Genomic DNA, 18,877 nt, shown 5'->3' on the forward strand with positions numbered 1-18,877 from the left:
ATTTTAAAATGGTTATGAGCACTGATGCAAGCCTTATTAAACCACCCATTGGGTTTACAACCACCACCTCCTTTGGAAATTGATGGGTGATTAGCCACGGTTCTACACATGCTTTGGAACCATGCTGATATGTTTGCGGGCGTTATGTCACCTTTTAAGCAAGTTAAAACTGACTGTAAGCTCTCTTTCAAAATTGCTTGGTTAAATGCTAGCGGATTTATTTTCGCCCATTTCCACCTTAAGCCATTATTTCTAATAAAAATAGCTCCAGGGCAGGCTTCTCTGTCTTATTTCTGGGATGGCAGTTTAGCTGATAGCAAGGGGGTTACGGTCGCTATTACTTCTGGGGATGATCCTGTAGTCTACAAGGAGAGACAAATGTACAGCCATAATTAATATTAAGTCAATCTTACTATTCCCAGTGGGTCTCAAGAAGGTAGGGATATAATTCCCAGACCTATCCGAAATATCTCCTACGAAAGCCAGATCATTCTTCAGGATGCACGAATTCAGAGCATTCCCAAGGGGTGAATGCCTAAAGGTCAAATGGCCCTCGACTTTGTGTTGTAACCCACAGACCCTGCTACTGTTATATTGACAATGTGAGTCATTAAAAGCCCCTGCCGAGATGACCATTACATACTTGACAACTGGGGGATCAAATCCACAAGAAAACTGTCACGCTCCATTATCACTTGGCACTCTCTTTGATCAAAAATGTTGAAATAAAAATTGATAATAAGTAGATCAAGTACTAGCGGGAAAGAAAGTAAGGTGATCAAAAAATAAGGAGAGGAATTCACCTAAGCCACTTTAGTGCCTATTAAATCGATTGATACAAATGTAGAGAGACCTCCCACCCCTTGGCTTTGCCTGCTATAGTGGGGTGGCTAGCTGTGTCAATACCACAAACCCATCAAGGTGGGAGGGCTTTGTTGTCCATGTTTCTGGACAACAAATTATATCATAACATGATTCAAAATCCACCGAATCAGGGTTATCCTATTTAGAGGAAATACCCGCAATATTCTAGGAAATTAGGCTTGGGAGTTTAGAGTTCGCTGCTGGTGGCACTTAAACAAATCTCTAGGCCTGGGAGCTAGAATCTGGGCTTTGTATGTAGATTCATATTCAAGGGATGGAACACCGATCTGGCTGATGTATTGTCCCCTTCCCTGGCGTACACAGTCAATCGTTTGAATCCATGTTGCTTAGAGGGTCGAAGTGAGAGCTCACAAGGGCACTGTACCTGTTCTGCTGACTCAGGATAAGAGGGTAATTTAATTCTTAAGTGTGTGGTTCCCAAAATGTTCCTCACTTAGTGCGTAAATATGGCTGAGTGGATATGCTTGTATGCCATCACATACACCCTGTTTATGTATTAAACAACGCAATAGCTCGTACACCAGATTGGGGTCCCTGAAATTTACCCCCACACAATCCCTGCCCCTGACCTTTGGTAGAGTACCAAGCCAGCTCACTCTCCGTGTATAAATTACACCCAAATTTAAATCCATGTGCAACCCTGATTTCTGCTGTAGCCAATGTACCACTTTGCATTTGTGATCAGTGGAGGGACATTTTCTAGCACAATGATGTATAGGGCACAAGCAGGGGGAGCTGTAGGTGGCCATGACTAGTTTGGGGCTGCGGATGGAATCCAGATGGGGTACCATCTGTAGCTGCTCCTGGTGGCTTTTGGTTTCTGTGGATCCTGATGGTAGCTGGGACTGAGGATATACGCCCCGCTGTGCTTGACCAATATGTGTTGGAGTGTCCTCTCTGACACACTCCTCGTGGCGACACGGGGGGCTACATCAGCGGGCTTATTTCATAATAACTCCATTTGGGGTCCAGGTAGGCTGGGTGGGAACAGGCATCGCTACATTTGAGGGTGAGGAACCTGTTTTTGAAATTGCCTGGTTACCCAGTTCCTTCTTAAGTATAGCGGTTATTTTTAACTGAAGTTTCCCATGATTTTGTTGGACCTCGACCTCGATCTTGGAAAGAAAGTGGTTAAAACCTTCAGCCAAGGAAGAATCACTTAATGAATCCAGGTCGGTAACGGTGGTAGTCTCTTTAGAAATTGTTTCCGTGGTACTGGTATTTCTCTGTGTGCCACAGGTGCGATTAGCATCTGGTTTTTCAGCCACTTTCCATTTGATAGCGCTTCTCTTTTTAGCAGGTGGGCTTACGAGGTGAGAGCTTTCCCCTCCTGACAATTCTCTGCGGAATTGTCCGTTCAGTAGGGTCTGCGAAATAGTAACCGGATGTGACTCACTTGGCAGTTAAGCCCCACCCTCTACATGGGGTAATATGGCTTGAATAGGCAGGGTGGGAGCATGGGGTAATGAATGCTTATTGGAAATAATAACGGTTGGTACCAGGGGAGGTTTTTGTGCTTGTTTCTGTACTGCGCCAACCCTTTACTCAATCTGTGCTATCTCTGAGGTTATAACCCCCATCACTGTAGAGAGGTGGTATGTGCCAGATAATTTACCGGGGTCGGCCTGCTTCCCTGATAATCACTAGCTGCTGCTTTCCTTTTACCCATATTATTGAAGAAAAAACAAAAGGAACATATTAATTGTTATCTTGTGCTGTAGTAAAAGGGATTTTGGAGAGATGCCTACTGCACAAGGACCACCAGACCAAGGAGTATGGCCGAGCCCAGTCTCTTCCGATCTCTGAAGGGTTAAGGCCAGGCCGGTCTTGGCCCAGTCTTCTCCGGGGCGCGCACCACGCTGCGGGGAATCAAAAGCACCCCCTCCAAAGTGAAAGGCAGGCTGGGGGACAAAGTTTCACCCCAGCTCTCCAGGCACCAGTCTCTCAGGTCAAAGAATGGTTGAGCGTCAGCCATGTTATTTAAATATAATCAGTGAGGTCAACTCTAGTGCAAATTAAGTTGTCATTAATGATGTAATATGAGAAGTCATGAGCAGTGTGAGATGAGACACAATTTATAGTTTTTTGGCTAAACAATAACTTCTCTATTTTAGGAGTTTTGGAGGAGATAATTTTGGGCCAGATGTAGCAAAGGATTTGCGCGTCGCAAATGGCGAAAATCGCCGTTTGCGAGGTGCAAATGCCTCTTTGCTATGCAGAAATGCATATTAAGAGTCGGGACCGACTCGCAATATGCATTTCAGAATCGCAAATAGGAAGGGGTGTTCCCTTCCTATTTGCGATTCGGAGTGGCATGCAATACAAAGGGTGTCGCAGTTACCATCCACTTCAAGTGGATGGTAACCCACTCGCAAATTGGAAGGGGTCCCCTTTGCGAATGGACCCAATACTATTTTTTCAGGGCAGGTAGTGGTCCAAGGGACCACTACCTGCCCTGAAAAAATACCGAAACTAAAGGTTTCGTTTTTTTTTTTTAAGTGCAGCTCGTTTTCCTTTAAGGAAAACGGGCTACACTTAAAAAAAAAAAAACTGCTTTATTGAGAAAGCAGTCACGAACATGGAGGTCTGCTGACGACAGCAGGCCTCCATGTTTGCGAGTGCCTAGACTCGCTATGGGGCCGCAATTTGCGACCCACCTCATTAATATTAATGAGGTGGGTCATTGCGACCCCATAGCGTCTGAGACACCGTACTGCATACCAATTCGCGATGCAGAAAGGTGTTTCAGACACCTTCTGCGACTCGCCATGGGGTCGCAAAGACCCACCTCCTAAATATTTATGAGGTGGGTCGCAGTTTGCGACCCCATAGCGAGTCTAGGCACTCACGGGGATGGTGGCCTGCTGGAGACAGCAGACCACCATGTCCGTGACTGCTTTTAAATAAAGCATTTTTTTTTTTCTCTTTGCAGCCCGTTTTCCTTAAAGGAAAACGAGCTGCAAATAGAAAAAAATACCGAAACCTTTTGTTTCGGTTTTTTTCAGAGTAGGCAGTGGTCCATAGGACCACTGCCTGCTCTGAAAAAATAATTTTGGGAGCATTCACAAAGGGGAAGGGGTCCCGTGGGGACCCCTTCCCCTTTGCGAATGAGTTACCGTCCACTTCAAGTGGATGGTAACTGCGAGTTGATTTGCGACCGCTTTCGCGGTCACAAATCAACTTAAATCGCGGTGCGAGTCGCAAATAGGAAGGGAACACCCCTTCCTATTTGCGAGTCGGAAACACATTTTGCGAGTCGGTTCTGACTCGCAAAATGTGTTTCTGCATCGCTTGAGGGCTTTTGCACCTCGCAAACGGCGTTTTTCGCCGTTTGCGAGGTGCAAAAGCCTACCTACATCTGGCCCCTGGCCCTTTATTCCGAAGTTTCTTTGCGGTGGGACAGTCTGCATGAAAATGGTAGATTTTTTTCAAATAAGAAGGCAGGAGATTATACTTTAATGTTGATGTTACCACTGCGTTATTTTTCTAAACAAACAGAACAATTTTAGGAGAGGTTGAACATCTCGATGACCGCAAACAAATAGCAAAAACAAGGCTTGGAGCCCCATTGAGAGGTTGCACCCCGTTTTACAGCTCTTCAAGTGATGCTCGTGATGGTATGTGGGTTCAGACTGACAAGTTCTGGTTGCATGTTTTATCTTCAGTTTCTCAGGAAATATTCCAAACATTAAAAGCACACCTTTAAATGTCACAACTACAATATAAATATATGTGTGTTCATGTGTCAGTTCGCTTTAAATTGTAATGCGTATTTATTGAACTCTGTGTACTACTACTAGTTCATTCAATTATGCAGAAAGCATTGACCTTTGGCTTTAAATGTCAGAGAGAAGGATGTAACCCTACAGTGGCTGAATTGCAGAACCTGACACCAGGAAACGTGAGTTCAAATGGCAGCATCTCCACCTGGGAACACTGGGAACCAATGAAAAACGCTGTACTTTAGTATGTATCATTTCCCTTAACCAATTCTTAACCAATTAATGTGAGAGCACATTGAAATAATTCATTTCAGGCTCTGTGTTCTAAAACAACCTCACTTTTATGTGACTAATATAAAATAAGTGTCCTTTAATTTAATAAGAAAGTAAGCCATTATACAGAAATCATGACAAACACACACATAATTAACTCCTGGCAACGGCACCAGGACGTGGGAATATTTGTTTCAAGTTTAAAAAATATTACTTTCAATAACTTAATTTTTTTTTTTGTCATTTTAAAGAGTTGTTTTCGTACTGATTCAAAACATTTGTTGCCTGATTTACATGCTCAGTCTTTTGATTTTTCTGTCTGTCATGCTTTGGCTTTTAGAGCCACGCCAGGCCCAAGGATTGCTCTATTGGAATTTGCTGACTTGCCCACTGCTGAATGAAATGGGGCACAACACTATTATTACTTTTTTTTAAAGTGAAAATTAAGTTGCTGAGAGGTGCAACGGCCATGGACACTCATTTTCTTAATTTGCCGGGGGACACTTTCCACTCACCAACTGCTTTTCTCTTATCTACTGTAAAAACAGCAGGCATGGCACACTCATAAAAATAATACAAGAAGACCTCTGTAGTTGACAAGCACAAGGAATCAATGTACTGATTTATCCAGCATGTGGTGGGCAATTGTTGCAATTTTGGGGGCAAGTAGTGAAATATAGTGACATTGGAATTTAGTAAATATATTACTGCTCTTATTTGAAGCAAAGACTATTTAATTTCTGTTATTTTACACAGGAAACATAAAAACAAAATCACACAAATATCTGTATTTTGCTACTGTTTGAAGATAGACTGCAGACAAAAACTATATCATTGGTGCCCCTTGACAAATCTTCACAAAACTTTTTTTTAAAGTCTCAAACACATCAGTTCCTTCCTATGAAGTTTCAGGGTGATCCATAAACTGAAGGCCGAGAGAAAAAAGTGGGGGTGGCAAGACATGTTTTTTCCATTCAGTTTTCAGCCATACCACAAAAATGGTTGAACGGAATTACACCATATATGGCAAAAAGCTAGGTCTTGGTCCAAAAAGTATACTTTTTTGTAATTTGTTCTAAATCAAGTTTTTCAAAAATTAAGGTTCAAATACTTTGTATATTTCACACAGTGGAGGATCCGTGAAGCTGACAGATCTCAAGATAAGATCTTATTGGCTACAACCACATCAACAAAGATACGAGTGCAGCAATTTTAGGACTTGGGTACTCTGTCCCCCGTGGAGGAAAAGAGTTAGAGTTGCTTTAGGGTATGAGTTTTAGTTACTTAGGTTAATGATAACTTTTGAGTTTCTGTGTTTTTTTTATAAACTTTAACCTCAAATTAACCTTTTGTTTTTTCCAGTGATTTGTTTTTAAAACCTAACTGAAACTATCACTTTAACCTTTGTTTTTTTCAGTAGGAAAAACCCCCAAATATCTACATATAATGTATTTATGCTGTGTGTGTATATAGTGTAGTATGTATAGTACATTTATACAGCCTACAATCTCTGCGCTTTCAGGTTCTTTGGATGGTTGAAAGGTGAAACAGGTGTTTTCTGAGTTGTTTTCTGGAGTCTAATGGAATGGATTGTTTTTTTGTTAACCTCTGATATCTATTTCCCAGCTAGCCAGGGTGGGCTGCATTATAATTGTTTGCAAGATGACAGGCGTTTTTGCCATAGCATCGCATATATCACTAGCCCTGTCTGCAGTGTGTTAATGTGTCATCTGTCTTATACCGATTGCACTTCTGTTATCTGTGCAGTGGCAGATCTCCTTCGGAGCTGAACATTGATCTGTTGAAACAGCAAGGCTTTGATGAGGCAACCCCACTTCCTCTGCACCACGCTCACACTGTGACCGTGCCTGGGGCGGCAGCTGCTTGGTGTGACACAGTTTCCTTGTTTGGAAGCAAAAAGGTGACATTTTCTAGTTATTTTTTTAATACAGTGTAAAAGCCGGCAAAAGTTTCGAGCAAACGTTATGAAGAGGTGTACAATAAAGACTGACATTCAAAAATACAAATTAACACAACCCGACTATGATTACAATGTAAAGATCAACATTGAAAAGAACAACCTGTAAACCAAAAGCGATACAGACCCAACGCAATAACCAGGTCTTCAGTTACGTTTAGGTTTACAGTGTCCTCTGTTTCCTTTGCCGTATCTGGTGGCTCGGTGGCATCTATGCGAGGGACAGAAAAAAACAGAGGAAAATAAATATTTAAAGAATAGAAAAACGCTTACAGAGGGACATGTAAAAAAGACAATGCGCACAAAAGAGAAACATGACAAAGAGAAACAACAAAATATAAGGATGAGCAAAAAAGCTGAAAAAGAGAAGGAAAAAAAGAGAAGCATAGGAAGTAAGGGCGACTGGTGGGAAAAGAAAGGAGGCAAAAATGTGAAAGGTAGGGTGAGATGGTGAATGGGTGGTTTGAAGGATGAAAAGAAGGATAGATGTAGGAACGAAAGTTTGGATGGATCGGCAAGTGCGAGAGTGAATGAATGAACAGACGGAAGAATGACTAGATTAGAAGTGGGAATGGATGGATGGCTGAAAAGACGGAAATGGATACATGTGTGTATATATTGATGGGTCAATGTATGAAAGTATATTTAAAATGGGTGGTTTGAAAAAATATTGTTGGATGGGGCAATGGGTGGATGGAAAGTTGAAGGGATGGATGGATGAGTAGATGGAAGGGTGGATGGATGGATACATGGATGGGACAGGATGGAAGAAAAAAGGAACTCCATTATGAAGGGATGGACTTGCTCGCTTTGCCATGATTAGAAGTTTAGTTCAAGTGAGGGGTTCTGGAGTTTTCTGGCTACTCTCTTGCTCCCCGGCTTTTGATGGTCTCTGCAGTACATAAGCATTATTCTCATTCTACTTCTAGGGCTACCAGACCGACATGTTACACTTTGCAAATACCTTCCACGTACTGCTGTGCAGTGCTTAACTGTCTTAATTCCACCTCATGCCTCTTTATTCCACCACCCTGCCTCTTTAACTCACTCTTGCAGGCTTTTTTTCATTCCTGTAGTTTCCATTTTTTAACATTTCTTTTTTTTAAATTGTACACAGGTGAAGTGAGCATCTTTCTCCAGTACAATTAAAAATTATAACAGTAGATGGGTGTAATTCATCAGTCAGTCATTAAGTATAATGACAGTTTGTTACCTCTTTACATTGCATATAAGCAAAAATAACAAGGCAAACCTTAGGCAAGTTTCAAATCCCATAAATTTGGGTCTGCCTTGTTTACCTCCCCTCATCCACCCGTAATTCATCTTTATATTCCAAATACATGACAGCAGTGATACACCCTTCCCTGCATCCTTAATCAGTGTTCTTGCTCTTTGCCACAGTTTTTCCATCTTTTTCTTCCCCTTTTCTCTTTTTTGTTTTTCTCTATCTTGATCTGGATGAAAGTTTGTTGGAGAAAGTGGAGTGTTTTTAAAAAAATCTAGAATACACTTTTAGCTGTGTATATTTCTACTGTATTTATGTACACTCTGTTTTTATTGCTTTGTAAATTAAGCCAAATGAAGCTTGCTGACTGAGTGAGTGCAGATGGGCCCCACCTGAAACCATGCATACTTGTATACTTTTGTTAAGTGCTTAATTTGTGCTGGGTGATGCAGGTGCTCGGAGCCAGCACTTATTTATGGGGACCTAGACTTTTTTTTCATCCTAGTCTTCGATCCAGAGCAAGAAAGAGAAAGGTAGATAAGGGAGAAAGGAAGTTGAAGAGAAAGATAGGAAAACGTGGCAACAGGAGGAAGCAGGGTTTAAGACTAACCTGCAAGAGTGAGATGATGAGACAAGAAGTACAGGTTGTTGAAAGAAAGGGGCATGAGCTGGAATCAGCCTTGGTATTTGGCAACTTTGGCTTTCAGCAGTAAAGATTTGTTCCCTTTAACCTATTTTCTTGTTTTATAAATTAAGCATTTTGTTTGCTGCTAGTTTCTAGTGTTATTCTCAAACTAGTCTGCTCATTTCATAGTTCGCCTACTTGTCACATGCAGTGTATTATCAGAAAGTCTATCCTTATGTTTAAACTCATGTATCTTAGAAGCCAAGATTTAAACCAGAAAGCTCCCACAAGCCAGTGTACAGATCTCAGGCTTCTCCAGATATTCTTGAGTTTCTTTCTCCAACATTCTGTCCACGTTGAAGGACAATAGGGTGCTGGCTTCCTTAATACCCTAGCATAATTAAACTGGTATAGTTCAACTGTACCACTTCAGGATTACACTTCACTTGTTCCACTCTCTGGTCTAAGTGAACCTCTATGTATCTTTACTCTTCTGCTATTTTCTTAACATTCTCCTTGTCCATAATCCTTGCTGATAAATTATACAGAATCTCAACATGTTCCTTATTTATTTTTTCTTTCGCAGTTCCTGAAATAGTTTGCATTGTTCGGCCTTGTAGTGAACTGCTTCTTTCCAGGACCTATCAGCAGAAGACCACATACAGATATCCTTGCATCACCACACTGTTTGTGTGCATTACTGTTTGATAATGAGGCCCAAATCCACAGGATATCAGGAAAAAGTGCCAACTAGAAATATGTTATTTACCGTGCTTCTTCATGGTGGAAATACAAATTGTGTTTACCATTAGGAAATTAAAAGTTGCTATAGTTGTTTCTTAAACATTTTTATTAGCACCACTCCACTGATTTTATGTTATGGAGATCTGTAGAGCGCACTGTTACCCTGGAGGTTATCCTTGTGTTGAGCAGGTATGAGTTTAGCCAAACCCTGGGCCTAGTGACAGTACTCTAAAAGCTAGGTCTTTAGCTTCTTGAGGAATACAAGAAGTGAGGAGGAGGTGATCAGTTTAGGACATTTAAACATCTGGATGTGATTTCTGTCTAGAAAAAAGTTTTTCTTTATGTTTAGGTTTTATGAGCAGCATCCAGGGCTGCTAAAAGTCATTAAAAAGCTATTTCCGTTCACACTATGCAACAACCGGCTCACCTAGAAAGATAAAAATCGTGAGAGTTATAAAGACGTTTCTTTTGGAATCTTGTTAAGTAATATTAGTTTATTCTGATCAAGTTGCGTCTCATTGATGTTTAAGTTTGTCCTTGCAAATGAGGTTGTCTCAATTCCTTAACACATTATGGGGGTAATTAGGACCCCAGCGGTCAGCGATAATGTGGCGGTAAGAACCGCCAACAGGCTGGCGGTCTTATCCATCACATTATGACTTTGGCGGGGTTGGCTGAAGCCAACCCAGCAATGTACCACTCTGACCGCCATGGTGGTTACAGTCGCCGATATCCATCTCCAGCCCGGTGGCTGCCATTGTTCCGCCTGCGGGATTATGACCCCACCTACCGCCATGGTTTTCTGCCATGAAAACCATGGCGGTAGGCCATATCAATGACAGAGAATTCCTTCCCTGTCACTGATAGGGGTCTCTCGCCTATCTCTTCAGTTACTCCCCCACCCCCACACCTCTCCAGTTACCCCTTAATCCCCTCCACGCCCCTTCACACACACACACACACACACATACACACACTCATTCACACATACATACACGCATGCATACATCCACCCACACACACATCCACACACATCCGCACACACTTCCAAACATACACACATTCACATTTGACAACATACACGCTCTCACACGTCCGTATATGCACACACGCATTCAATACTCAACACACACCCGCATTCACGCACACACACATACATTCACATACACACCCACACACAACACCCCCTCTCCCCTGTCGGAGACCCGACTTACCTGGATCCAGGGGGTCCTCCAGCAGGAGACGGGATGGTGCGATGCTACTGCCAGCAGCGCACGCCTGCATAAGACCGCCAGGCCATATTATTTGTCATAATACGGCTGGCGGCGGACCACCTTACCGCCATCCGCCGTTATGGCCACAGCTGGATTTCTGCTATTCTTGTGGCAGAAATCCAGCTGTGGTCATAATATGGCGGACAGCTGTTAACCGGGGCGACGGTCTTTTATCGGCCGTTGCCACGGCGGTAGGCGATTTTTACCACCAATGTTATAATGAGGGCCTATATCACTTTCCACAATAGGCAGAAAATTCAATTCTAGAGCTCCAGCCTGGCACTTCCAGGTGAGAGCAAGGGTTGAAGTGGAGTTAAGTTTGTAAGAGCCATAGCCAGAAGTTATATCAGTCTTATCTATAGTGTGAACAATTGGCGCTTCCAGGTGACAGCAAGGGTTGAAGTGGAGTTAAGTTTGCAAGAGCCATATCCAGAAGTTTCTATCAGTCTTATATATAGTGTGCACAATTAATTATACCATAAGCTTCAAGTTTGCCAATCAATCAAAATACTTATGGAACTGGAATTCCAGTGTTTTACTTGAGGGAGTGCAGTGAAAACTGGCAACAATATAAACCGAATAACCATCATAACAGGATCATGATGCAGATGATGCACTAGGGTTCCCATCAGGTAGGGGTTGGGCAAAGATCAATAATGCAGTTTCCATTGCTTCTCACCAATGGGAAATGATAGATTGCTCATTTTTTACCACAATGCCTCCTTGAAAGGCATTAATTGTGCACTGTTCCAGTGCGCAGTTCCTCAAACTAAAAGCTCTCAATAGCTGCAAACCGTTTTTTCTATTCCACGCAAAGCCATGTGTGTAAGTAGTGTAAGCTCAAAATCAGTACATCAGCAGATCCACAGCACATTCCGGGGTGCTGAAGATTATATTACAAGTATGTGTTTTACAGGAAAATCCATTAGGTCTTAGCAATGAGGACATTTTTTTTCCTCCCTCCCTCCACAAGTAATGTGCTAGGTATTTTTGGTCTTTACTGGGAATCCACTCCTGAGACTTTCGGTCTGGAGAAATCGTGGTGGGGGACCTCTGCCTCCTTGTATTTGACAACACCTGCTAGATTAACTCCTTACCACACACCTACCATCCAATAACACCCCACATGGGGAAATCGCTATCCTTCTTCCTGCAGGTAATTGTGAAGCAGAAATCACTTTCAGTCTTGAGCTATTATCAATATAATGTTACTTTTCCTACTAAAGGCAGATCAATATACCTATGAAATGCACATTTTATATTTAGCAGTTTCCAATTCAATCCTTTAGTTAAAACTAAGGTACTCATATAATGTTGTTTGCAAACTGAGCAATCTATCAGAATGGAAGCCATGTTTTCACACTATGCAAATTTGTTGATGTGTGCATGTTGTTCTTTATCTGTTAAGAGCGAATTTGGAAATAGAAACATGTAAATAAACGTATACCATACTTCGGGAAACATCCTGAACAACTAGGTCTAAACCATTAACTGCCTGAACCACTACTGCGAAACAACTAAAAAGTCTCTACAACTAAGTACTGAACAACTACTGTCTAAACAACAATTGCGCCTGAATAACTAATTTTAAGGTAAGGTTTTCTTTTTGTTTTTTATGGTTTATTAGTTGTTTAGAATATATAGTAAAGTAGCATATATATATATATATATATATATATATATATATATATATATATATGTTCAATGGCATGTGTAGCTGCAGATACACATGCTTTGCACATCCCGCCATCTAGTGTTGGGCTCGGAGTGTTACAAGTTGTTTTTCTTCGAAGAAGTCTTTTCGAGTCCCAAGATCGAGGGACTCCTCCCCTTTCGGCTCCATTGCACATGGGCGTCAACTCCATCTTAGATTGTTTTCTTTCCGCCATCGGGTTCAGACGTGTTACCTTTCGCTCTGCGTTTCGGTTCGGAAAGTTAGTGAAAATCTCGGAAAAATCGACGGCATTGTTTGCGTTCGGTATCTGGTTAGTTACAACAGATCGACACCGAATTTTCAAGAGCTTCGGCGGCCCTTCGGGGTTTTCGATTCCCCGGCAGTTCCTGGTCGCCCCGACCACGTGCGTCTTCAAGGCTAATGGAACGGACCCCATTCCGCTTCTGCCCAGAATGTCACAACAAGTATCCTTATACAGATCAGCATCTGGTCTGTAATTTGTGTTTGTCTCCAGAACACAAGGAGGATACCTGTGAGGCCTGTCGAGCGTTTTGGTCCAGGAAGCCCTAAAGGGACCGAAGAGCAAGAAGACTACAGATGGCGTCGGTGCCGACAGGACAAAAACACATGGAGGAAGAAGAGGAAACCTTCTCCATTGAGGATTCGGACTCGGAAGAGGTCGATCCTGAACAGATGCCGAAAACCGTGAGTAAGACGTCGATACTCAAAACTCACGCAAAGACCACTAAAGCCCAGGGGACGCCACCACCGGCAGGCCATGGCTTAACCCGAAAAATAGGTGACCGAGCATCGCACCGAAAAAGGGCATGCATGTGTCGAAGTCATCCGACTCCGGTCGAGATAACGGCACAGAGCAGACTCGACCCCCGAGACACCGGGTCAGAGCAATCTCGGCACCGAGAGAGCGGCACCGAAACAAGTCGGCACCGAGAGATCAGTACCCCGAAGAGCATAAAAGTGTCGTCGGAACCGAAAAAAGCAGCCGAAAAGGTTTCGGTACCGAAACATCCGGCCTCGGAACCGAAAACAAGTTCCTACACAGAGGAACAAGGCCTGTCCTCACAAATGCAAACACATAGATTTGGACAGGAGCTAGAGACAGTGGAGCCAGATTACACCCAAAGAAGGCTCCACATTCAAAAGGAGACAGGGAAGATCAGTACTCTCCCTCCGATACGAATGAAACGGAAACTTGCCTTCCAAGAGAAAGACAAGCAGCCACAGGCAAAGGTGGCAAGACATGTTACCCTGCCACCATCTCCACACCGCTCTCCACAACCATCACCGGTAGCCACCCCACCAATGATGCAGTCCCCAACTCATACAGGGATGAGTCAGGATGATCCAGACGCGTGAGATCTTTATGATGCGCCAGTGTCAGATAACAGTCCCGACTGTCCTCCAGCTAGACCGTCACCACCTGAGGACAGTACCGCCTACACACAGGTGGTGTCAAGAGCAGTGGCGTTTCATAATGTCAGCTTGCATACAGAGCCAATTGAAGACGACTTTCTATTTAACACACTGTCGTCCACACATAGCCAGTACCAGAGCCTCCCCATGCTACCTGGAATGCTAAAACACTCCAAACAAGTGTTTGAGGAGCCTGTGAAAGGAAGGGCCATCACTCCAAGGGTGGAAAAAAAATATAAACCGCCACCAACAGACCCTGTGTACATCACACAACAGTTAACACCAGACTCAGTGGTAGTAGGGGCAGCGCGCAAGAGGGCGAACTCACACACCTCAGGAGATGCACCACCTCCAGACAAAGAGAGTCGTAAGTTCGACGCGGCGGGGAAAAGAGTGGTGGCACAAGCAGCCAACCAGTGGCGCATTGCCAACTCACAGGCCTTGTTGGCGAGATATGATAGGGCTCATTGGGACGAAATGCAACATTTTATAGAACATTTGCCCAAGGAGTTCCAAAAGAGGGCACAACAAGTGGTGGAAGAAGGACAGAGTATCTCGAACAATCAGATACGGTCAGCAATGTATGCAGCAGACACAGCTGCTAGGACTGTAAATACAGCAGTAACAATACGGAGACATGCATGGCTGCGTACATCTGGATTCAAGCCGGAAATACAACAAGCCGTGCTGAATATGCCATTTAACGGACAGCAGTTGTTTGGGCCGGAGGTGGACACTGCTATCGAAAAACTTAAAAAGGACACTGATACGACCAAAGCCATGGGCGCACTCTACTCCCCACAGAGCAGAGGCACATTTCGGAAATCACAGTTTCGAGGACAAAGCACAGAACCCACAACCTCACAAACAAGGCCCACTTATGAGAGCCAATACCAGCGGGGAAGTTTTCGGGGACAATATAGAGGGGGACAGTTCCCAAAAAGTAGAGGGAAGTTTCAAAGTCCCAAAACTCCACAAAATAAACAGCGACTTCGATGTCACAAATCCCCAACACAAAACACCAGTGGGGGGGCGACTAACCAAGTTCTATAAAAACTGGGAGGAAATAACAACCGACACGTGGGTCCTAGCCATTATCCAGCATGGTTATTGCATAGAATTTCTAGAATTCCCTCCAAATGTCCCACCGAAAACACACAATATGTCAAAACAACACATGGATCTTCTACAACTGGAGGTCCAAGCGTTGTTGCAAAAAGATGCAATAGAGTTGGTACCAATTCATCAGAGAGGAAGAGGAGTTTACTCACTGTACTTTCTCATACCCAAAAAAGACAAAACTCTAAGACCTATATTAGATCTCAGAACATTAAATATCTACATCAAATCAGATCACTTTCACATGGTGACACTGCAGGACGTAATCCCATTGCTCAAACAACAAGACTACATGACAACACTAGACCTAAAGGATGCGTACTTCCATATACCGATACATCCTTCACACAGAAAGTACTTAAGGTTTGTATTCCAAGGGGCACATTACCAATTCAAAGTGTTGCCATTCGGGATAACAACTGCGCCAAGAGTTTTTACAAAATGCCTGGCAGTAGTGGCTGCTCATATCAGAAGACAGCAAATACATGTGTTCCCGTACCTAGACGATTGGTTAATAAAAACCAACACGCAGGAACGGTGCTCACAACACACAAAGTATGTCATAGAAACCCTTCACAAACTAGGTTTCTCACTCAACTACAACAAGTCACACCTTCGGCCGTATCAAATACAACAATACTTAGGAGCGACAATCAACACAACAAAAGGGATTGCCACTCCAAGTCCACACAGGGTACAGGCATTTCACAATGTAATACAGGCCATGCACCCAAAACAAAAGATACAAGTCAAGATAGTGATGAAACTACTAGGCATGATGTCCTCATGCATAGCCATTGTCCCAAACGCAAGATTGCACATGCGGCCCTTACAGCAGAGCCTAGCATTACAATGGTCACAGGGTCAACTTCAAGATCTAGTGTTGATAGACCGCCAAACATACACCTCACTTCAATGGTGGAACACTATAAATTTAAACAAAGGGCGGCCTTTTCAAGACCCAGTGCCTCAGTACATAATAACAACGGATGCCTCCATGATAGGGTGGGGCGCACACCTCAACCAACACAGCATCCAAGGACAATGGAACACTCAGCAGAGACAGTTTCACATAAATCACTTAGAACTACTGGCAGTATTTCTAGCGCTGAAAGCATTTCAAACTATAATAATCCACAAACACATTCTTGTCAAAACAGACAACATGACAACGATGTATTATCTGAACAAACAGGGAGGAACACACTCAACACAGTTGTGTCTCCTGGCACAGAAAATATGGCATTGGGCGATTCACAACCACATTCGCCTAATAGCGCAGTTCATTCCAGGAATTCAGAATCAGCTAGCAGACAATCTCTCTCGGGATCACCAACAGATCCACGAATGGGAGATTCAAGCCCAAATACTGTACACTTACTTCCAAAGATGGGGAACACCACAAATAGACCTATTTGCAACAAAAGAAAACACAAAATGCCACAACTTCGCATCCAGGTACCCACAGGATCAGTCTCGGGGCAATGCGTTATGGATGAGTTGGTCAGGGATATTTGCATACGCTTTTCCCCCTCTCCCACTCCTTCCATATCTAGTAAACAAATTGAGTCAAAACAAACTCAAACTCATACTAATAGCACCAACTTGGGCAAGACAACCTTGGTACACAACACTACTAGACCTTTCAGTAGTGCCTCATGTCAGACTACCAAACAGACCAGATCTGTTAACTCAACACAAACAGATCAGACACCCAAATCCAGCATCGCTGAATCTAGCAATTTGGCTCCTGAAGTCTTAGAATTCAGACATCTAGACCTTACACAGGAATGTATGGAGGTCATAAAACAAGCTAGAAAACCAACCACAAGACATTGCTATGCAAATAAGTGGAAAATATTTGTTTATTACTGCCATAATGAATAAATTCAACCCTTACACGCATCTGCTAAAGACATCGTCAGCTACCTACTGCACTTACAAAAGTCAAAGCTAGCTTTTTCATCCATTAAATTACATCTCACCGCAATTTCAGCTTATCTGCAAATTACGCACTCAACTTCACTATTTAGGATCCCAGTCATAAAGGCTTTTATGGAGGGCCTGAAAAGAATTATCCCACCAAGAACACCACCAGTTCCTTCGTGGAACCTCAACATTGTCTTAACACGGCTCATGGGTCCACCGTTTGAACCCATGCACTCATGTGAGATACAATACTTAACATGGAAAGTAGAATTTCTAATTGCCATCACATCTCTAAGAAGAGTAAGTGAAATACAAGCATTTACCATACAAGAACCCTTTATTCAGATACACAAGCATAAAGTAGTTTTACGAACAAATTTTAAGTTCTTACCAAAAGTCATATCACCGTTCCACTTAAATCAAACAGTAGAACTACCAGTGTTCTTTCCAGAACCAGATTCTGTAGCTGAAAGAGCACTACATACATTAGACATCAAAAGAGCATTAATGTACTACATTGACAGAACAAAACAAATTTGAAGAACAAAACAATTGTTCGTTGCTTTCCAAAAACCTCATACAGGGAATCCAATATCCAAACAAGGCATTGCCAGATGGATAGTTAAATGCATTCAAACCTTTTATCTCAAAGCAAAAAGAGAACTGCCTATAACACCAAAGGCACACTCAACTAGAAAGAAAGGTGCTACCATGGCCTTTCTAGGAAACATTCCAATGACTGAAATATGTAAGGCAGCCACATGGTCTACGCCTCATACGTTTACCAAGCATTACTGCGTGGATGTGTTAACAACACAACAAGCCACAGTAGGACAAGCAGTACTACGAACGTTATTTCAAACAACTTCAACTCCTACAGGCTGAGCCACCGCTTTTGGGGAGATAACTGCTTACTAGTCTATGCAAAGCATGTGTATCTGCAGCTACACATGCCATCGAACGGAAAATGTCACTTACACAGTGTACATCTCGTGGCATGAGACGCTGCAGATTCACATGCGCCCGCCCGCCTCCCCGGGAGCCTGTAGCCGTTTGAAGTTGATCTTGAACATTTGTAAATTTGTAAATATATCGCTTTAAACCACATTATATACATACATATTTACTCCATTGCATGGGCACTATTACTATAATACACAACTCCTACCTCACCCTCTGCGGGGAAAACAATCTAAGATGGAGTCGACGCCCATGTGCAATGGAGCTGAAATGGGAGGAGTCCCTCGATCTCGTGACTCGAAAAGACTTCTTCGAAGAAAAACAACTTGTAACACTCCGAGCCCAACACTAGATGGCGGGATGTGCAAAGCATGTGAATCTGCAGCGTCTCATGCCACGAACAGATGTACACTGGGTAAGTGACATTTTCCATATATATATATTCCAAACAACTAATAAACCTTAAAAACCAAAAAGAAAACCTTACCTTAAAATTAGTTATTCAGGCACAATTGTTGTTTAGATAGTAGTTGTTCAGTACTTAGTTGTAGAGACTTTTTAGTTGTTTTGCAGTAGTGGTTTAGGCTATAGTTGTTTAGGACCTAGTTGTTCTGTCACATATTCCATACTGCATGTTTTATCTGTCACAAACTTTGTTCTACACGTGAAGAAGTACATTGCTTAAAGTAAGACATTTTCAAAGAAATTATATATTTACTACTTTGTAAAATTACTTCACAGGTTACCCTGGAAGAAATTTTAAAACCTTCTATTGATCTAGCTGAAAATGGATTCCCTGTATCGGAAATTTCTTCCAAACTTTGGAAAGATGGAGTTTCAGTTCTCAAGGCACCAAATAACAAGCATGGGCTGGAACTTTTGATAAATGGTCACACACCTAAACATGGCCAAATTTTTAGAAACCCTTTTTTGGCAGAAACCTTCAAGGTAAGGAAGCTTATGAAAGGGAGGGAAATATGGACAGCTAATATAAAACTGTGACTGATAAGTGTCAGATGTCTCCCTATCTACCT

The 18,877-nt window shown here is 42.6% G+C and overlaps 1 protein-coding gene across 1 annotated transcript in view; it reads left to right on the forward strand.

Moving 5' to 3' along the window:
• The window catches only part of LOC138265558 (glutathione hydrolase-like YwrD proenzyme), a 389,347-nt gene that overhangs the window by 90,320 nt on the left and 280,150 nt on the right, over positions 1 to 18,877 (forward strand). The window contains exons 4-5 of the mRNA XM_069213375.1: positions 6,648 to 6,801; positions 18,585 to 18,791. Of these exons, the coding sequence (XP_069069476.1) occupies positions 6,648 to 6,801; positions 18,585 to 18,791 (361 nt within the window). The remainder of the gene's footprint in view (positions 1 to 6,647; positions 6,802 to 18,584; positions 18,792 to 18,877) is intronic.

This window comes from Pleurodeles waltl, chromosome 11 (assembly GCF_031143425.1).
Source record: "Pleurodeles waltl isolate 20211129_DDA chromosome 11, aPleWal1.hap1.20221129, whole genome shotgun sequence".
NCBI lineage: Eukaryota > Metazoa > Chordata > Amphibia > Caudata > Salamandridae > Pleurodeles > Pleurodeles waltl.